The 22809-nt window shown below is 42.2% G+C and overlaps 1 protein-coding gene across 1 annotated transcript in view; it reads right to left on the bottom strand.

The window, feature by feature from the left end:
- The window catches only part of RFTN1 (raftlin, lipid raft linker 1), a 97658-nt gene extending 80093 nt beyond the window's left edge, over nt 1–17565 (bottom strand). The window contains exons 1-2 of the mRNA XM_074150701.1: nt 17409–17565; nt 6842–6997 (exon numbers count right to left, since the gene is read on the bottom strand). Coding sequence (XP_074006802.1) covers nt 6842–6986 — 145 coding nt within the window. The 5' untranslated portion in view covers nt 6987–6997; nt 17409–17565. The remainder of the gene's footprint in view (nt 1–6841; nt 6998–17408) is intronic.
- Between the last annotated feature and the right edge of the window lie 5244 nt (nt 17566–22809).

The following is a 22809-nucleotide window of genomic DNA, read 5'->3' as shown; positions in this document are numbered from 1 at the left end:
GGTAAGCACTGAAGTCAACAACAAATATTATGTTCTGTAGCAACCAGAACTTCCTGATAAAAAAGACATACTATGGGAAAAGACAGGCTATGGGAAAAATGCCTTCTCTGTCCTCAACTTGCACATTTGCCAGTGCATGACAGTCCCAAGTTCCAATTAGACTTCCTCTTTCCCCCGCTCTAAGGGGAAAATCAAAGGGCTTTTATTAATTTAAGCCTACACACAACTGAAATTTAATCCCAAATTAAGAATATGTCCATACTGAAATGTTTCTTTAACTATTGATTCTAATATAGTGGTTTTTATAAAGGTTCGTTAACACATTATTTGTCTTGTATAAAAAAAAAAAATAAATCAATCAAAAGCCCAGCCATAGTAGTTGTAGTAAGACTGTAGCAAATGTTTTTTGAGCAGTATAACTGGTTCCAAAACATTTTCGTGTAGTATCCAGAAGCTTGTCAGAACTTGAAAGATAGATACGCTTTCAAATTTTATACATATACGCATGCATATAAATATATATACACAAACATATAAAAAATGCCTCAAATCAGAAGGTTTTATGTGTGTAGTAAATTTGTTATACTAGGAATACTGGCCTGGCAAAATACATGTCCTTAGACAACCACACTTAGAAGACTCAAGGAAAAAATGGGGTGGAAATGTTGGAATGTAAATAATAACCTTACTTTTTAAATACTTTTCTTCATTTAATTTTTTTTTTACTAAAGAGACAAGTTCTTGACAGTAAGGATAAAAACCATACGCCCTAGTATTCATATTATAACTTAAGAACTTCTTTGGGACATGTGAAGCATTGCTATTTTTCATTCCGTCAGTCAAAACATCTGGATTTTAGTGGTTTTATAGCACAAATGGCTTGTTCAGAGTATAGCCTTTCCCATTTTAAAAAAATTTATACTCCCGTTTCATTCTCATCACATGGCTAGCATATGTTTCGTGCCAACTTTATTCCAGGCCAAAACCTGTCGTAACTCATCAGGCCAATGAGTTACTATAGGAATGTAAAGCAAAGCAAAAAAAAAATAGCCAATCAAGTTAGTAAAAAAAAGTCAAAATACCAAAAAAACCCCTCTACACTATTCTGAGGAGAAGGAAAGACACAAATAACTACCAGATTCCCAGTTCCCCTCAGAAGGTCATCATAATTGAAAAGGGGTGGAAGAAAAGAAATAAAGGCTGAAGAAGAGAGAGAGCTCACTGTCCATATGACCTATTGTTGCAAATGAAGTTTTCCAAAATAAGTAGATCACGTAAGAGCCAGGAAAGGAATGCAGATTATTGAAATATTTCTCTTTCAAACAAAATAACAAAGCAAATGACCTTCCCCACAGAGTCACTGTTGAAAACATAGTTGCTTTAAACCAAGGCTATATAATTTGTCAGCACACATCCTCCACAGGTTGGCTCACCATTTACCTCATTTCCAACAAAACTTGGAGATGAGAGAGATACAAGACAACCATTATTCAGCTCCTCTTATTTATACAGAAAGGGATGCAAAATAAACAACAATTTCTTTACTTCTGGGGGAGAGGGTGATATTTTTGTGGGTTTTTGCAGTAAAGAGCTGAAGTATATACCTGTACTCAGCACTGGTGAGGCCACACCTGGAGTATTGTGTCCAGTTTTGGGCACCTCAATACAAGAGAGATATTGAGGTGCTGGAGCGAGTGCAGGGGAGGGCAATGAAGCTGGTGAAGGGCCTGGAGAATAAATCGTATGAAGAATGATTGAGGGAGCTGGGACTGTTTAGTTTGAGGAAGAAGAGACGGAGGGGTGACCTCATCACTCTCTATAACTACTTGAAAGGACACTGTAGAGAGGTTGGTGCTGGTCTCTTCTCACAAGCAAACAGCGATAGAACAGGAGGGAATGGATTCAAGCTGCAACAAGGTAGGTTTAGACTGGACATTAGGAAGAAATTCTTCACAGTCAGAGTGATCAGACACTGGAACAGGCTACCCAAGCAGGTGATTGAGTCACCATCCTTGGATGAGTTTAAGAGTCGCTTAGATGTGGTGTTGGGGGACATGGCGTAGGGAAGAACTTTGTAGAGTAGGGTAGACGGTTGGACTCGATGATCCCAAGGGTCTTTTCCAACCTAGATGATTCTATGATTCTATATACATATAGACCTTGATTCGTCTCTTTGGCTTTGTTGCAAAAGGTTTGCTGTAACGTTGATCTAATGCTACTGCCTTTTACTCTCCTCAAATTTTTTATTGTGGTAAAATTCAATCATTGCCACTTAGCATTATTTATTGTCTCAAACTCTGTGAGAAGGCAGCCAGTTGAGCAACTCTGAAGTGAGGATTAGGCAGCAGAGAGCTAGAAGAACGTTCAAACTGCAGATAAAGCTATTGAGAATACGTTTTTAAAAAGTGTGCACCCTCTCCAAGGCACTACCTGCACCCATTGCATGCCCCCACTGGGAGCATCAGGACAGAGTGACTCAGGGGGAGCAGCAGAAGAAATGACTGAGGGTAGAAACCTGACAGAAGAAAGTGGCTGAAGATGGAGATGATTCAAGATTCAACTGTACAGGTGAGACTGACTCAGTGAAGGAATGAGCCTTACAAGATGACAGCAAGGTGGGTAGAGTTCAGGAGCTGGATGAGCACACCAGGAATGCTTCATCAGGGAGTGTAACAATAGGATGAGGGGTAATGGTTTTAAACTGAAAGAGGGGAGATTTAGATTGAGTATTAGGAAGAAATTCTTTACAGTGAGGGTGATGAACAGGTTGCCCAGAGAAGCTGGGGATGCCCCTTTTCTGGAAGTGTTCAAGACCAGGCTGGATGGGGCTTTGAGCAACCTGCTCTAGTGGGAGGTGTCCCTGCCCAGGGCAGGGGGGTTGGAACTTGATGATCTCTAAGATCCATTCCAACCCAAACCATTCTATGATTCTATGTTACAACTGGGGCTTCTGGCATTTTGCTGACCCAGCAATGAGTCATCCAATTTACAAGCCTGTTAATGTCTTCTTGACAAAAAAAAAAAAAAAAAAAAGTGATGGTTTTATCAATTTAATTCAAGTGAAATCTGGTGTGATTTCACCTGAGGGAGAGCAGCAGCCCACAAGCTTTGGACAGTACAGACGACTAAAGAACAGAGCACAGGATAACACTGTCAAGGGACGACACTGAAGACAGACTGTGATTTCTTAGAAAAGGCCACCTTCGTACAAACAAGACAGACAAGGCTTATAAGCAGACATTATAAAGCCAACAACTCAAAACAAGAATACCCACCTCAAGGTTTTGAAATGCCTCAGTGAAGTGCTCCTTATTCTGAACATGCCAATCTACACTAGATGATAAGCATTTGCTACTGTCAGCTATCACACTTGCTCAAGAAGTAAAGGACAGTGGCAAATCTAACCATTTTAATTCTGAAGAACCATGCAGATCATCAGTGTTGTAGCACATGATGGAAGCTGATGGGTTCTTCACAGTCTGATTTCCTTGAAAGCTTGGGAAATCCTTCTCTAGACACTTTACTTCCAAGTACGTTGATTCTGTTGGGAAATGTCAGAAGGAAGGTTACACTTGCAACCTTAATTCTGTCTTTTGCATCTATGCATTATTTATACAGCACTTAAAGAAGTGATTAAACACTATCTTCCATTGGACAGCAAGGCTCAAGTTTGGAAATGAACAAAAATGTATAATAAAGGAACATATTTCCTTATATTACTATAGCTGTGTATGTCAGAAGGTAAACAGAAACCAAAGACAGCAAGCAAGAAGATTTAAGTTTCTGACTAACATAGCAGAGAAGTGACCAGCAGGACAGAATTTCATCCCTGTTTTCAACAGTGATGCTAAGGGAATGAGTTCATAGGAGTGTGAGCTGATTTCAAGGAGGCCCTTTTTCTTTTCCTGATTGCAAATTCTCACCACTTCTACCAGCTCCAGCATTCTTCAGACCTTTCCACAAGACACTAATCTGGCAGATGATAGTGAAACGAAAAGACTGCATAGCATTCTGCCAGATCCATGAGTTAAATCCATTCACAGAGTGGACAGGAAGCGAGAGAGGGGAGCAGTATCTCCCCATATACAGCTGCAGAAAACTTGTGTCCACCTACCTGCCTGTGAAACTGCAGTTAAAACATACACCACATTCTGGAAGTGATCTCTGATTATCTGGATATCAGATTTGAGAATACATGCAGTTTCAAACTACAAATACAACCAGCATCCACATTTACATCTAAAGTGAACAAGAGCTGCTTTCGGAACACATGAAGAAACTCTAAGGACCTGGAAAACTTCTGGCAGTAAGTAGTAAGTGTATTAGCTCCCACTTGCAACACAGAGATAATCACACCCTTCTTGCAGTTAAGATTAAATGCTCGTGAGAGATACAGTTATCAGAGCAGTAAACGTTATGGAAAAGCCTCAGAGAAAAATGAGTACCGGTCTTCAGAGACAGGCCCACTACTGTTGTAAGTAAGGCATAAAATAAGGCTACAGGAAAATACTCCGCAACTACTCATAATTTAGCATGGCTTATTCTAAAAACCTAATGAAGCAGAAAACCTGTGGAAAAAATGATGTCAGGATACATATACACACTGAAAGGGCTAGAGTAGATTCACAGAAGACAGACTTCACAATCCAAATGTTCTTTTTACACAGCTGTGAGCATTTGATTTTTAAAAGCCTCTGAATCCGTTCAGGCATAGGTGAAAGAGTCATCAACTTTGGTTATTTGCAGAGGTTACTTCTGAGCAAAAATATAAATGAACCAGTGATGCTCTCGCCATTGAGAAAAACATGGAACCACGTGATGGGACGTGAGCCTTCATACAGCCAATGACATGAATAGGGAGGGAGCTGCCTAACGACGTGCTTTGACCTGCCAACCCTGAGAGCACACAGCCATGGGTGATACTAAGGAAAAAGAGCAGGAACAACAACTCCATCCCCTCCTCCATCTCCACTGGAGTGATGGGGATACAACATGCCAAAGCAGAACTGAATGGGAGTTGAATACCTTATACTCTTTGGCAAACTGAAGAATTTGATAAAAATACTTCTACTCACAGTTTCTTTAAAGCCGTGCCTCCTACAATCATAATAAAGCAATCTATGACGAGTAAGAAAAACGTAAAAGTATGCTTTATAACAAACCTATCCATTTAATCAGATTTGGAAAGTCTGGGTTTAATTTTTTGCTCTGTGCCAGACATCTTCTGTGCCTGACATCCTCTGTGCCTGAGGCAAGTCACATTGCTATTGCATGTACTGATTCTTCCTCCATACAGTGACAAAGATGAGACTTCCTGAGATACCAGGAGAATGCACACACTAACGCTTGGGAGGCAATCAGACAGAACAGTAATGAGCATCCTAGAAAAGCCCATACAAGTGTGTTCTCAATATTAATTCATATTCACTAATGACACGGTACCTCTCAGTAAAAGTTGTCAAACTATCGAACTACATAAACAGTTCACTTTGAAATAAAAACACATCAATGTAGAAACAACTGCAATACATAAACATGAAAAAAAATCCTCTCCCTTTCGTTTGGTGCTCTCAGTAGCTGCAGTGCATCCCAATTAGTATAACAACAAACAGAAGAATCCGCGAATATGAGGAGTAGCACAAAGAAAAGTCTGCAAAGACAAAATTTCTCAGCTCCCACATTGCCTACAAAAGCACACTCCTGTCCAACCGCCTACTCCAAACCTCCACCTTTTTCCAAATTCAAGTTCAATCGCAGCAAGCTTTAAAAAAAAAAAAAAAAAAATCAACAAATTCACTTTACTCTGGGCTGAGCATACTGAACTGCACTTAGAGGTGTCACACCAGGCGACGTATCAGCAGCTCTTTGTCTCGCACAGTGAGAGACGTACCGCGTTGGCTTTGCCTTTGACCCGACTTGCAAAACAAGAGAAGTGGCAGCGCACCGCAGGGCAAAAGCAGAGAGGCTCTACCTGGCATCCCGCCAGCCGGCTGCAACAGATTTTGGTACCGTGTTGTTTTATATATAGCAAGAAGCAGGTCCCAGCCTTCTGCTCAAGCTTCAGATTTCCAAATGGTGTGAGGAGTAATCGCTTGTAGAACAGGCTAATTTTGAAGCAAAAGAGGGCACAGGCGACGGTGTGAGCAATACTGGCAGAGATGCTCGATGTCAATCAGGAAGGAAAGAAATGGAATGTCTGTGGATTGTCATGTGAATTAAAGCATGACTATTTCAGAATTTCAGATAGGGAAAAAACAAGAAAAAAAAAAGGTAAAAACCACATGAGACTGGACCTTCATCCCTTTAACGTTTTAGATCTTCAGCGTCTCCCACTATCCTGTTTCTGCCCACGTGGGTGCACCTGTAAGTATTTGTACCCACACAAGAGTTATTTAAGGTAAGTTAGCAGAACTGAAAACACTAACCTCTCAAAATACTCCTGAGAGAGCACAGGGAGCAGAAGGGGAGAAAGAAAAAAGAGCAGTAAAGTATAAAACCTGGCAGACCTGAATTGCTTTACCATATGAAAGGTGGATAAAATGCAAATTAAGGAGAAAAAAAAAACACATATTAGAGTAAGCAAAAAAAACCAAAAAGATGGGATGTGGTGTACAAGAACCAAAAATCTGAGAACCTACAATTAGCTCTAAGGTTCAAAATTTACAGAAAATTCTCAGTGAGATCTCTGCATGTCAGCATTATGACTAAAGAGAACGCATTTACTCAAAGAAACTAGAGACATTTTAAAACTTCACTATTACACACGCTATTCAAAAACCATTATGGAGCAATTAACATGTTAATTTGAATAGAAAAAAAAAGAAAAATATTGCGTACTTACTATCATTTAGTGTTGTGAAATCCAGGAATCGATACTCATAGCAAACATCTGTCTTGGTTTCTACCTGAGGCCTCTTCAAAGTTGAATAGATATTACCAGGTCGTTTTTCATCATGCTTCTCTAGTTTGTTCAATCCACAACCCATTTCAGCAGCTCCTGATACAAAAAAGCAGGGAAAGGAAAAAGGGAAAAAATGCATAAACACCATTCATTTTGGGTTTTTTCTCCCTGGTTTCATGCAACACAATAGTACATTACAGTGATTTTTCATTTTAAAAATACAAGCTACCTACAAACTATATGAAATTCTGTAATTAAATAAATGCTCACATAGTAACTTAAGTATATACCACTCATATCAACCCTCAGGTATGCTATTATTTTACTGGAAAATTGACAGTTTAATGCCTGTATTTTGCATCTTTCACATGTATTGAGTGGTATACTCTGGAAGACATATTTCATTATAAAATGTGGCTGAAAACGCAAAATAACTTGCTAATATAAGGGTTGACAACTTAGTAACAATTTCTGCACATGCAGTTACTATGAGAGGAGAGAGTATTATCTTTTATACAGATTTCTGTAACATTCAAATTAATATCGAGACTTGTAATTCAATGGAAAAAGCAGGTTTGCAGAGAACTACCAGCAGTTAGAAAACTACTTCCCATCCTTCCACCTCATTTTTTCAGGTAAACCACAAGAAATACTGGCACTTTATGGAAGCCATCTTCAAACCAGAAGAGGCCCATGACCACAGAACTGGACTAGATAAATCTGGTTCTCTTTAATAAGCTGCCAGTTGACAATGTTTTAAAGGATTACTCCTGACAACCATTTCTGCTACACATTAAATGTTTCTCAATATCCTGCACTTTACGGCTCATTTAAGTATGAAAGAATGGAAGAATTGCTTGGTGAAAACACTCAGGTGATCCAAATCCTCTCATTACTCTTCAACGCTGGTTGGACTGAGGCAAATCATTTCAACCAGTAGTGAGTATGAGAAGATAAAAGGACACACTACCTAGGCACCTGAGGTTTTTCATTACAACCCACCCAACATCCTGCCTCCGCCTACATGGAAAAACTAACGCGGCTGGGAGGGACATGCAGAAGAAACACCCCGTGATGAAGAGGGGCTCCCGCAGGCCACCCCAGGCACAGGATTCATGGAGTGTAAACACTCTGCATGAAGCATCATAAAGATCTGTGGTTCAAGCTCTCTGCAACCTCCAACAGACACCAAAAAGCACCTGAAAAACTTCAGTCACAGACTAGGGCTGCCTTTACCTTGACGGTTAATGAACCTTAAGCGGAGAATGAGAAACTAGTTCAGTACCCCTGTCTCCAAAGACACGCTGATAAACTTATGCCACAGCATCATTCCCCGAATGGTTAGGAAAGTTATTCAAATATCCAACCCCAATGTATTTGGAATCTACTTGTAGAAATTTATTTATACTTATATTGTGCTTTAACTTCTGTAATTTTTATCCCTCCCCTGTATTTCCTTGTGAAGTCATCTTTATGAAGTCACCAAGTCCCTTCCTGAGCTCTCCCAGGATCAATGTGCTCAAGTCCTTTCCTGTCACTTACAAGACAGGATTTCTGCTCCCTCCATCACCCCACTTACTCTCATCTGCATCACTCCTGTTTTCAGTTCTCTACATGAACACAGGTGACGTATGCTCAAAATGAGATCTTAACAAGGTCTATTAAAATGACATTAATGCTTGCCTGTCTCCACTGCAAACAACATGCCCACTTCACCTAAAATCATCAGGCACAGCTGAATCACATTCAGAGTTTACAGTCAGCTTCTCAGTAGCCAAAGAACCCATTTCTCTTATTTTTATCCAACCTGGCTAACTGAGGTGTTCCCAACCTATAACAGAGGTCTTTGCTCATCCCATAACTTTGTTCTATTCCATTGCATTTCTACTACTCAGTAATAATCTCAGCCCATTCTCCCACATCCCTGGGAGTGCTGGAAGTTATTTCAGGCTCAGCAACGGAGCCCAACTTTGTGTCATCTGCAGAGTCTGCAAGTGCACACCTGTACCTTATTACAGAGTCACTACTAAATATATCAGAATAGGACTGACCAAGACATTAAACCTCAAAAAAAATTCCACAGTAAATATCCAATCACACAGAAACTGGAAGCAGACAGAATATTTGCTGAAAAGATGCAGCATCAAGAAAAACAGCTGATGTGTCATACATATTCCTGAACTTTAAGTATTTGGAGATTCATCCAACAGATAACAACCTTCCCTTCTTATTTTGGCAGAAAAGTAAAACTACATTATTTTAACAACTTCTATAAATGAAAGCTAGATTTAGGGATATTTGGGGGGTGGGGGTGGGACACGACACTTAAGGTAAATATCCTCAAGATCTATTCTTATTTCCTAAAATGATACTTTCTATTATTTATTTTGTTATGGCAACTACTACTATTAGCTAAAAAAGAGGATCATTCTTTCATATATACAGCAGCTTCTTTCTTTTGCTTAAGTCTAAAATGTTATTTATTTTGATATAAATGTATATCATATATTAATCTGCCTGACAAGATACAATGAGTCTTTCCATGGTCTGTAATGGAGCACATCCACCAGTATGCTTAAGCTTTAGCATAGTGTAGAGTAAGGAACTAAAACAGCAATATGTCAGCAAGTGTCTCAAATTTCTTGTTTCAGTGACGGCCCAGTAATTCTTACACATCTTAAGTATACAGAATGGCATTTTTTAAGCAAAAAAATTCCATTTCAAAGGTCATTAAGCAGCAGTGCCTGCAACCCTTAGTTATACAAAGCATCTCAAATCCACAGGACTCCTCAGACAGTGATGGCTGCAGAAGGAGGCCTTAGAGACTCGGTATTTCACATCATAGCAAGTTTTGCATTCTTTCCTAAATTGGGGTGAAAGTGCTAGAAAATATAAGCCTGCTCTTCCAGCAGCAGCCACGGACACTCTGCTGTGCTTCTCTAGCAAACACTTCCTTGGCCCTTTTGAGAAAAAAGCCCACTCTCACTGCCCATGCGAGCGGTGATCTCTGCAAACAGGGCCAACCCACGAGTCATTCACCACGGAGATACCTGCCCAGTTGGGACTGGACTGAAAACATACATTTTTTGTATTAATTCACTGAGTGATTGCTTACCAGAAGACTGACTTTCACCTTCCTGCTGCTTGGCTAAAACTTCAAGGGGCATCCTTGAGGATAAATACTTCCCCACATTTCATTAAGTATAGACAATTGTATTTATATTACTAAAGCACACGTGGAAAAGGATACTTTCATTTGAATAAAAATTAGGTATCAGTAGGACAAATAAGTTTCATAACACCACAGTCTTTTCCACAGTAATTAAGATGCAAGTGCTGCTGCAGAAAAAAAAAATCCTAAGAAATAAAGTTCCTACTTTAATACAGAAGTATTTAAAAAATTCCAGAGATGTACGAACACTTAAAGTTTGCTCAAAGACATTGACGACGTGTGTATGACAAGTAATCACTGAATCACCAAATTCTGCTCAATGTTATCCCACAAATTTCCACTGGGACAGCCTGTTTTATAACCTTCCAAAGATTTTTAACATTAGTTATTACTCTCTTCCTTCCTTCCCTTTGCAGCAAAGTTAGTGCTATTCAGAATCTTTCCCATCCCTGTCTGAAAATATCTCCTTGCTTTTCAGTTACAAATCTAGTTGTCAACAGGACATTATTCACCTTCTTAATTTTCTACATTGAAGTTATAAGAGTGCTGTAAGAAGTGTTCATCACTGATGCATTCAAAGTAATCTAAACCCACTTCAATCTCCTTTTTCAGCAGGCGTATTGCTTTGCTATAATGGATGCTTAAGGTTACCGTAGTACATATATTTATCCTGGCTGTCTATACCCACATGGGAATTCTACTTTTTTTTTATTCAGTATTAAAGCAAAATGTCGCTAATACTCACTTTATAGTAAATTAAAAAACAATTCTTCAAGAACACTGGAAAATTTTCAAATATTTTTCGCTCTGCAGTAAGTTCTAAGACAAACTTTTTCATTAATGTAAAAATTAACTATCAACTCACTAGTTCCATACATACAAGAAATACCTTGAGTGAGAGAAAAAGTAACAGCTAATGAAGAATATTAATCACTGAAATTAATATTTAGCTATGGGGTCTTACAGCTACATATGCTGGAAAAACTAATTCTGTCCATAAACTCACTTAGACTGCAAATTAATCTTAAACCTGCTCTGTTATCTTGATAATCTCTGAAATTGGTCTTCTGTTCAGCCACGTGATGATAAAACCAGAACTGAAACCCAGATCTAACAACAGATTACTTTTTTTAGTCTAGATCTCTTTTTGATTTTGCAAAACATGAAAAATGGAAGCTGTGATGAGTTGCAGAACAACAGCAAAGCCTACAGTCAATTAATTCCTAAATTTGTCTTGTGAATGAGAGCAAAGGCCCCCACTGGTTAGGAAACAAGCAGCTTGCTTCTGCAAACTGAGTTCAAAAATTTAACCCAGGTTTTGTACATCCCAAGCAAATGCCCAACTTGTAAGCCACAAAATAAACCTCTTTCCTCCACCTTCTCCTCCCCGTTGCTGTCCTTTGTCAAGTATTTAAAGAGTAGAGATCTGGGGAGCATCTGGAGGAACAGGACAGAAACCCACCCCAGCACGGCAAATAACCCGTCCCTGAACGCTCCTTCCCAATGCAACTTTTATTGAAACTGGTACCATCCTTTGCCATGAAAAACAAAAAATTACAAGAAACTGTACTCAGCAAGAGGAAAAACCCCCAGTATTTCCATTCTTAAGTACCTCCGTGATCCACAAAAACGAGTGTATCTTGAATAAAATATCGGAATTTTGATAGCTCCTTTAGAGATCTGCCAAGTTTTCAACTCGTCATCTCTGAACCTAAGCTTTGTTAAAATACTCTCTTCTGCAGCTTGGGTTTCCTTTCTCACTTTATCAGCATGTGTTCCAAATAGATGAAATGCAACAAGTTCAGAATTAGCAAACAAGAACAACAAACATAAAAGAATATCATGTAGCTAACAATTTATTTTCTTGGTAATAGTGGCTCAGGCCCCAAGATTCCTTTTCAGCCAGAAAAGGGCACAAAGAAGAGAAGAAAAAAACCCTGCTTTCTGCCTGTTTGGGGCTTTTAGGGGAACAAATGGAGCTAGTTTTCTGATGCATCACCCCCTCCTTTCGCAGAACTCCATAACAATTTATCTCCAAGGAATAATAATAAAAATTACACTGAAATGTAACAGAACCACATGGCTAATGGCATCTTGAATAGATTACCAGATTATGTAATTTAAGGGATGTTTATCAACTAAGTATATGTTGGCTAAACAGTTTATTTCAACTATATCAGTGTTATGGAAAACATAGTGTCAATGACTGCTTACAGGAATGATTTGAGAAGACTTCCTAAACAATTATTTTAAATACATATAGTACTGGAGTCAACTGCTAAGTGTATAGCATTAGACTGAATATTTGAATACACATGTAAATGCAATATACTACCACCTGAAATAGAAACAAGGTAATTTTAATATTTATAATGGCATCCAAAGAAAACATGCAGTACGGGCACATTACGCTACTACCAGCTTGCTTGCTTTTAAGCACAATTAGTGAGACCAAGCTTGCCTGCATTAACACATTTAAAGTGTTTATTGTCCAGAAGTAGTGACCTCATTTTGTAAGCTTTATCATTAATTAATTTATTTTTTAAAAATACATATGGTAAGTTACTGCTAAAATTCCTTTCACAAAATTATGGAATATTTAGAGGAATAATACTCTCTTACTGCAGAGTGCAGCAGCAAAACAAGATAACTGCAATACATTAATATGTTTTCTCTCTTGATTTTGGTTAAGTCCTTTCATCCTGGTTCTTTCTTCCGTGGGTAATACTTAGCCGCCTCACAGGGATGCTAGAAGGCTTTTACAAATAATTACAGGACTTCAAATTTGTTATGCAGTAATGAGATGCACTTATTTTCTTAAACCCTCACGCCTGCAATCCTGACCCTTCCATTTTCAAAATAATAAGCACTTCATGCTCAGCTCAGTTCACTTGCTGGCATGTGGTCACTTAATTCTTGCATCCTTCCCAGTCTACAAAACAGCAGAGTGTTTAGTCCCCCATTCAGCTCTAAACAAACCCTGAGAGAACCTGCAAATTACGGCCGAGTCCCTTTCCGAACACAGTTAAAGCAATGAAGCAGAAGAGGAATAACAAGGCAAAAAAACATCAGGCAGAAAAGCATAGCCAAAGCAGAGGATTAAAAACACCAGACCTGACAAACTGGATGTACAGGTAAACAAAGAAAGAAGAATAGTATGCTAGGATGGTCCTTTATAGGTTCTCAGAATAGAGCCATGCTCTGACGTATCCCCATGTCCGGGTTTGAGGTGGAACAGAACCACTTTTTACTTTTCAGTACGTTTTTCCCTCTCTGGCTTAGCACTATATAGGGTTTTTGTGAGATTACACTCATTAAGAGGGAAATTCTGTACTGAGATGCACCTACTTGATCAATTTTGAAGAGTATTACCATACAGGTAACTATGTAAGCATATACTCAATAAACACCGCAATGATTTTTATTTGTGGGGAAGGATCAGTTGTTGAAGTAACTAATTTAAAAGATTCTCCAAGATTTATTTTGAAAATACAAAGAACGATTACTGTAAATCAGTCCTATCTACTGCTGGATGTCACAACTGACCATTTTTTTCACCATATACTTAACCAATTCCACTAGCACTATCAGGATTTTAGACTTGCAGGTGATAACTAAATCTCTGCTTATAGAAAGGCTGGTGAAAGAATAATCCCAGATTCAGTCTTTATGATTGATTTTATTTAAATTAAATGGTAGAGCAACCCAAGTAAATCTGCAATTAAGGTTTTCAATTTCAAAAGGCAAATCTCAAAAACTAAGGGAACTCATTAGTGAGATGAACGGGAATGAAAAGTTATGGGACATAAGCACAGGGGAGGTCTGGAACACGTTTAAACTACAATATGAGTATCTGCAGCATTTGTAACCCAAGGAAGTGACAAGAGAATTCATAAGAAGGTTTCCAGACCCAGCGAGATGAATTACCTAATAAAGAAGGAAAGGTAGAATAAGCAGAGAGCTTTCAAGGGACAGGAAAGAAAGCTCAGCAGAGGAAACGACGGTCTCGGATCAAGGAACACCAGCATAAAGTGAAATGTGCCAGAAGCCAAGCCTAGTTAGAGAGGCCAAAGACACCAAAACTAAACAGAAGCAGAACGCAAATCAGGAGGACTAATTTGGACTCATACCAAGAACTCTGGAAGACCTGTCATGATGAACTGCAGATCCAATCACTAGAATTAAAAAACAAACTATTGCATTAGCTTGGTACCATCTCCCCGGGAGACAAGAAAATGCACTGCCTACACGAAAAAAGGAGGAAAACGTAATTTGGCCAATTAAGACAATTGCTAGTCTAGCTTCAAGAGTTTGCTAAGCTTTAGGAAACTTTAAGAAGAAAAAAAATAGTATGTGGGTAAATATGATATAGATTCAGTAAAGTTAGAACAGATTACCCTTATAGATCTTATACACAAGTCACAAAGAAAGCCCAGCACTAGCATGCAGCATGTCAAATAACACGCCACAGTGATAACGTGATTTCAACAAAATATTATTAGGTGCTATTGTTTTTATTATGGTGTTCACAACACTAGTCTTGGGATGAACTCTGCTGCTCTGTGTAACACACAGGGCACTGTCCCTGGGCTACCTCTGCGGGCTCCCTGCCCATAACCAGGGGCTGCTACCAGCTGCTCTTAACCCTCTCCAGGGAAACAAAGCTGGTTGGCGTGTATTCATTCTCTAAGCAATCCTGCTTCAGCAGGGGAGTTGGACTAGATGATCTATATGGTCCCTTCCAACTCTAAAAAATTCAGTGAAATTCAGTATGCACACATGGGCGAGAGGGTGGGAGGAAGAACAGCAAACAGGATCAGAGAGAACTAGTGGAGGAGAACAGCAAGCATTGTGCTGGTGTTGGGGAGCAATCTGAGGAACAGCAGGTTGGAGAGACCTTGCTCCTTACCCGACCCGCATCACCCTATAATGCTCATCCAGAAGATTTAATACTTGGTGACACCATGATGCTGTTTTTCAGTACAGCAAAAGATTCAGATGGTACCACGTATTTCCACAAAATACTTTTAGGCATGCTATTTCTGGTCAAGATAACAAAGTATTAATGTCACTGGACAAAGCACAGGTAAGATTTCTTCTGAAATGCCACCGCTGCAAGTGTTCAAGCAAGGTGTGTCCAAGTGAAGACAGGAGACGACTGAGATGTGAAGGACTAGAGAACAACTCTCAAGAACTTAAGGGGAAACTATAGCAGCTAACATTTATTGTCTAGCAAAACAAAGACTAAGTGGACCCGGCAGAAGCAAGCATAGAAATGTCAGATATGAATCTGACTTTCCTTTAAGGTTAGTCCCACACCACCCCACAGCAAAACAGGCGTGAAAAACGTATGCATATTGCAATGTATGCACAGTAGCTTCCAGGACAGCGAGTAAAACCATGGTAAAACACAAAGCTAGGCAGACTTGACAGCCCTATGCTTACTGTCTTGCTAGTTTGCCATGGAGTAAAACCCTGGCCAACTGATTTGGAGTAAAAGGTAAAGTGGACCACTGGAGCCAGGTGTGAAGCTGTGGGATCTCACATGAAGATGGGGGATGGAATAACAGTTACATGACTATTTATTTATTTATTTATTTTAAATACAGACTTCATTGATTTTGATCTTTATTCTCCGTAAGGCTGTGGCTCCAGCTTTTCAGCTTTTTCACCACAGATTCTAAGGTCACTTAATTATACCCAATACGGTATCTGCATTTCCCTGTACCACAGCTCAGAACTCCCCTAGGTATTTAATCACAGCTGTATACACTCATTTCATACAACATTCTCCCTCTCAGACCAGGGGAATGCCAGCATTCAAGCAGTGGAAAGCCCCTTGTCTAATGTAACGAACTTGAGGTTAAGTTAGATTCCTAAAATAACCCTTCATTCTGAGACTTTTATTTTCTTAGAAAAAAACAGAAATTAAACACAAAAATGTGACCACTGGTATTGTGAAAAAGATGGTTATTGCCAGTAACTTGTTATTCAATACCAGAAGCTGAAATGGATTGGATTCATTAAAAACAAAACATAAAAGCAGATGTCAAAAAGATTTCCCCTTGTAAACTAGAGATCAGCTATATCTTGACAATGTTAATTATTCTACTAAGTAATACAGAAAAAAACATTTGGGTTTTTTTTTTACGGGAATAAAAATAGAAGGCACTATACAATCATGCCACAGCTTCCAAACTTTGGCTGAAGATGTTAAAGAACGTTTTGTCAGGTATGGTTAATTCTGTATTATTTTACACCCAGCAATCACTTTAGCACAGCAGCCACCCAAGGCCACCACAGGGCTCCATCGCTGCTGCCCGTCCTGCCCCCGGCTCAGCTCCTTCCCCCGCTCCGGCTGGCAAGGGGCTGGAGCCAAACACGCTCAGTCGTAATGGAGAACAAATGCCTCCCATTAATGATCCGACCGAGTTGGAAGTATCACCGAAGAGCTCCAGAAGTCCACCCAACTAAATTCCCCTTTTCCAGAAATACACAGGCTGCGAGAAGTAGTTGCTCTGACAAGGATTTAGACAAACGAGAGGAGAGAGATGTATTTCACGCTCGGACAGACACCAGTCGCCCTCCCTCTACTTATTCTCTAATAAAAACGTGCCGAAACACAGTGTCGCTGACTGCGAAAGGCGATATCCAGCCTACTCTTTGAAAACAACTGTAAAATCATAAATCCCCGCTACCACACGATGGCACGCCGCGGTCCCGCCGCTCCCAGGTGCCCGGCGTGCGAGGGGCGGCGGGCAGGCACCCTCCCGGCTCCTCCCGGGGCTTTCCCCCTTCCCCGGCTCTGCCTCACGGCGGCGATGGCTGGACGCGGACAACCGCGCCGGCTGGAAGCGATTTGCAGCGATGCCGCCTCCCGTCCCCGCAACCGCCCCGGCCGCAGAAAGCCCCGCCGGAGCCCGGGCTGTCTCCTCACCGTCTGACAGGACGGCACGGGCCCCGCCGCCTTCCCCCGGCCTAACGGCGAGCCACGCGCCGGCCCCTCAGCGAGCGGAGCGGGCGGGACCGCCGCCCCCCTCGGAGCGGCCGTTTACCGGCGCTGTACAAACCGAAATCGCGCTCGGGGACAGGGCGGGCGGGGGAGCGCCTCCCCCCGCCGCCCCCGTGAAAGCCTAGAGCAGCCCCTCCGCAGCCGGTCAGCCCGGGGCCCCGCTCCCAACTTCGGCAGCCAGAGGATGAGGACGAGTCAGAGCCCCGCAGCCGCTTTCCCCGCTCTGCCGCGCCGACCCTGCCCAGCAGCGACCCCCGACCGGCCCCGGACACTCCCCCCCTCACCAAGTTTGCCCGCCGGACCGGACGGGTGCGCGGCGGTACCTGGGACAGGCGGCGGGCGAAGCGCAGCCCGGCGGTGCTGAAGGATGCCCGGCGGGCGGAGACGGCCGGCCCCACTGACAGTGCTTCCTCCTCCTCCTCTGGCTGCCGCCCGTGCCCGCCCGCCGCGATCCGGGGCCGCTCCCCCCTCGGCTCCGCCACAGGGAGGTGCCGGGGCAGCGCCGCGCCGCCACACGGCCCCGCCGCCCGGCAGAAAGTTTGCGCTGCGCAGCCCGGGGGGCGGCGGCGGGGCGCGGGGAGGCGCCGGGCAGCTCCGCTCCGAACCCGGCCGGCCTGGGGCCGCGGCCACTTCCTCTTCCTCCGAGCTGCCGGGCCGAGCCCCGTGCCCTGCGAGGCAGGGACGGGGGGCAGCGGCGCTTCCCGCCTGCGCCACCGAGGCGGCCCGAAGGGGGATTGCTCCGCCCGCCGGCCAGGGCTGGAAGTCCCTCAGGCACTGCCCGCCTCAGCGCCCAGCCCGCCCCGCGCTGCCGGAGAGGACGCCGCCTGAGAGGACGCTGCTTGGGGGCTTTCAGGCCCGCACCGTCCAGCCAGACCCGGGCTCACCGCTGTGGAACCAGCCTCCTATCCTGAGCCTCACCCTCTTCTTTTAATACGCCCGTTCTCTCATCCTCCCTCAGACTGGGGCAAGCCCTCCCTTCTCCAGGTCAAACGAATTCCACTCCCTCAGCCTCTCCTTGCAGGACGGGTGCTCCAGCCCTGGCCTTGGTGGCATTCCCCTGGGCTCATCACTTTCTTGTAACAACATTGTGAGGGTGGATGATACACCTGAACAGCATGTGGTCTAGAACAGCCCTAGTGAGTGCCAACTAGAAGAGGATTATCACTTTTTCCAAACTACTGCCCTACTGCTGTTACTTTTGCTGGCTGTGGTCAGCTTGCTACCTCCGGCCATCCCCACAGCCTTTCCAACAGAGCTGCTACCCAGCCAGCCACTCCCCAGAGGTGCCCTCCCTTCCCAGAGGCAGGATGTTTGTCCTTGTTCGATTTCCAAAAGCTCATGCTGGCTTGTTCTTTGCACCTGCCCAGGTCCTCGTGGACAGCAGCCCAGCCCTGAAGCTTGTCAACTGTACCCCAGTGGATCCTCCAGGTCCTTGAGAAAGACATTAAATACAACAGGCCTCACAACAAGCCTTTTACCCATCTAGATGTCCACCCACCCAGACTACAAAATCCTCAGCATATACAAAAATAGCACAGGAGGCAGTGCTAAGCACCTTACTAAAGTTGCCATGGCATCCACTACCATCCCCGGGCCCACAAATGCAGCCATTTTATCATAGAAAGCAAATGGTTGGTGATGCATGATGGCACCCTTTCTAGACACGAAACACAAAAGCAATTGTTTCAAGGGGACTCAAATGATTTTCCCAGGGTCCGATTTCCTCATAGTTCCCCACATTGTCCTTCTGGACCTTTTCTGAAAAAGAGTGCAACATGTGCCATGCTTCAGTTGTTGTGGACTCTCCTCACCCCACTCTAAAAAGCACAGAGACCTGCTGCTCTCAAGGCATCAGCCAGCTCTTTCCAGCAGCCTCAGACACAGCCCAGCTGGTCTCACATTTGTATGGGTCAAGTTCTCCGAAGGAGTATCTGTCCTGATCCTCATCCATTGCTGGTAGTTCTTCACTTGCTGGAACCTTGCCTCCAAACACAGGGGTCAGCAAGACTGAGGCAAAGGTGGCTCTAAGCACATCAGCCTTACCTGTGCTCACATTCAACAACAGGCCTACTTGGTCCTTGTTCAGCCTCTTACTGTTAACATAGTTTTTGAAAGCAACATGAGATTCCTCAAGCTCTTGTCTCAACACCATGCCTGTGAGCCTTGGCAATGTTTCCAGTATCTCCTTTGCCATTACCTGCTCTTTCTTCCACTGTTACAGTTTTGCAAGGAAGTTCAGTCAGGCATTCCTCATTTAGCCCAGCCAGTTCATCAACTTCTCTGCCCATTTGAATGTGCCACCCTTGCAGAGGGAAAGGTTCCCCTTAAAAACCTGCCAGCTTTCCTATGATCCCTTCAGCTTTCAGAGCTCCCTCCCATGGCATCCCATTTATCTGTTCCCCAACTATACCAAAAAGTTTTCTTTCTGAAGTGCAAGGACTTACCTTCCTCACCTCCTTCATGACCTTGAGCTCCACTGCATGATGATGACTACAGCCAGGGTTACCATTATCCCATTCCTAAAAAATTGTTAATGAACATCCATTTGTGCAACACCCTTGGCTGGCCCATTCAGTATCTACCAAGAAAGCTTCCTGAAATCTGCTGGATTGCTTGCATCCTACCATGTTATCCTTCCAAGCTGTCAAGGAGATTAACTCTTCTCCAAGCATCAGAATCTGTGACCCAGAGATGTCACTGAGTTGCTAAAGATTTAATCAACCTTCAGCATGAGTAGTTGGTCTGCAGTCCACCAACATGCCACCCTCAGTAGCACCTCCTTTGATCCTTACTGTTCTCAAGCAGCCTGTCATCCACCCAAGAGCTCCATACATTCCAGCTGCTCTTCTTACAGAGGGGGCAACCCTCCATTATCATCCTCCCCGTCTCTCCATAAAAACGTCTATCAAAATGGGTACCAAATGTTGTGCTTGTGGACCAGGTCCGGAACTTTGCTCACCGCCTTCAATGTATTAGGCCAGAAATCTGTTCAGCAATTTCTAAAACACTTTTGATTAATACTGAAAACTGCACAAAGCCCTTGTGCCCAGCAGACACCACTACATTTGCTACACATTGTCCACTTAAGTCTCTCTCCCTACTGTGCAGGTGCATAAACCAAATTAAATTATATAAAAAAATATGTATAAGCAAACACTGCATTAGCACCTCAGTTCCTACCTGCAGAATATTTCTGTATTTAAGGCTATTGTGACAGATGAAATCTATTTGAAAGTACTCCCTCCATTTTTCCCCTCAAGAGCCAACAGAGAACAAGAAAATTTCCCCAGTGGTCTCTGTCCACATTCAAGTCCTCTTAAAGCACAACTACCAGCACTAGCTCAGAGTCAGTAGCCAAAAATGTAACACCAAAACATGTGAAGTGGGGAAATGGAGTTACTTTCTTATCAGTGCTGACCTGTGAAGCAAACACTAGCAGTTGTGTTTTGCATGAGAACCTTACCCATCTCCTTTTTCTATTTCTTTCTGTGTGTTTTGGTGTTTTCCTCTCCATTTAATTATTTACGCAGTTTTTCCTCTTTCCTTGGCCTTCACCATTTTTCCTCCACTCATTAGTTTCTCTGGCTTTCCAACTGTGAGAGAAAGCAGCATGCAGTCACATCAGGGTGCCATGTAATTGAGCTGTTTTTCTGATACTACTGTTAAAGCATATGGGGAAGGATCGCTAAGTGCATAGGGAAGAAGTGAAAGTGCAGCCTTCCCTGTATTATAAACACATCAGGTCATAGATGGCTCCAGAAGGAGCATCCTGGGCACCAGACCTTGCTGACACCATAGGATTTGCAGATCTACACCTCAGAGGTTGAACTGAAAGTATGTCTGACAACACTGAAGACTTTTGCTGGTGTAACATCTTCTCAGATGCAGAAAGGGGCATCACCACTAAGAAAACAATGTTCCTGGATGACCATCCATTGCTATGAAGTAGCAGTCCTACACAGGTGAAGTGTTCCAAATTAATGTTTCCAGTTCATCACATGGCACAGGCACTACAAACCATCTTCCCACTACACATCAGACATGTCTGCAAACTTAGAGCTATCCAATCAGGTGCTTTGATGCACTAATTTCAATCCAAGATCCCACTACCCCCATGTTAATTACACAACGCATTAGGACATTTCTGCACTTTTTAAATAGAGACAAATTTGAATTAAAGTTTTGTTCCATAGGATTTTTGACATAAACGTGTTTTTCTCCAACAATGAAAGTGTACTATGGAAGCAGCAGATTAATTACCAGGACAGGATATATCTTTACTACCACCTAGTTACGTGTGTCTACGTGGACATTCAAGAAAACAAAAGATGGTTCAAGTGCCTGGTACCAAGGCATGTAAGTTGAAGCATAGCATACAATCAACCACTGTGAGAATTTCAGAATTCCACTCTGGCTTGCTAGGGTTCATATATTTAAAAAATATGCGCTGTTCCCATATTTTGGTGTTATTTGCCTCTTTTGGAACCATTCTGGTACAGATTTGATTTCTTAAGATATTATCTAAAACCTACTCTGACTGTAACAGGTATTTCATGTGGTGCTCTAAGAAGAGGGAACATTTAAAAAACCTGAACAAGCATGTGTATACACCCGCCCCCCCACCTCAGAACAATAAACTACTGCAAAACACAAGTGACCTGGTAATTAAATAATATACTACTACTCTAACAACCATTGAACTATAAACAACTGAAGGACCTTACTGCTTTAATCAACAGTAAGATGTTGCCCCCAGACATTCCATTAGGGAATATAAGTTTACCTTAGGAGTTAAAAAGTGCTTTGATACATTTTATTTCTGTTTCTAGCCAATGTAATTTCTCTTGTAAACCCACACGTTTAGCAGTGCAGGGCTCTACAACCTCCTGCATCACAAGCAGAAGTGATCACGTTTTCCATTTGCACTTTGCAGTCCCGAGTGCAGCTGGTTAAGGCAAGGTGTAAATTGCTACTGGTAAGGCATTGAGGAATTCTGCCTTGCCAAATATCTGTACTTATTTTGGCACAGGCAGAGAAGATCACACATTGTGAAACGCAGCGAGATATCACACACACACACACTGCATTTCTCTCATGCAAGGTGTTTCTACTTACACCACTAGATAACCCCTTGCTTGGTTATTCCAAGCCTCATTTGAACAACTAATTGGAAAGATCCACATAAGCATAAACCATTCATTTATTTTGTACGAGCCAGTTACTGTACTTTAACTACAAAGTTAGACTCCAGCATTCAAGTTAACCACATCCCATTCTTCCAGTTTTTACAGTAGTATGAAAAAAAAATTTAAAGCTAATTTAGAACAAAATTTGCTTCCTTTGTCAAAAAGCAACAGATACCTGCAACATCACATTGAACAGGATTCAGCAAAGCTTCAGTTATTTCTGATTAAGCTTAAGTTAACTAGAAATAGATTAAAGTCAGTAAAGAAAGATATTTTACTATTTACCTACCACTCTGCAAAATGAAAAACTAGACTCCATTTGAGATAGACAAGTCCTTTAGCGTATCTTGCTCATTTCATCAGACATTATTGAGAACTAGGCCACCACTTCTCAGAATCACAGAAGCTAGCTCAACAGTAATAGAATAACTTCAACATGAGTTCTACCACTACAGCATTTTAATGGCACAGGACTAACTTTTTAATTTTTTATTAAGTGCTTCTATTGCTAGAGAGTTGGGCAGAGAGGAACGTAATG

The sequence above is a fragment of the Numenius arquata genome, chromosome 7, assembly GCF_964106895.1.
Source record: "Numenius arquata chromosome 7, bNumArq3.hap1.1, whole genome shotgun sequence".
Taxonomy (NCBI): Eukaryota; Metazoa; Chordata; class Aves; order Charadriiformes; family Scolopacidae; genus Numenius; species Numenius arquata.
This window is presented reverse-complemented; position numbering and strand designations above follow the sequence as displayed.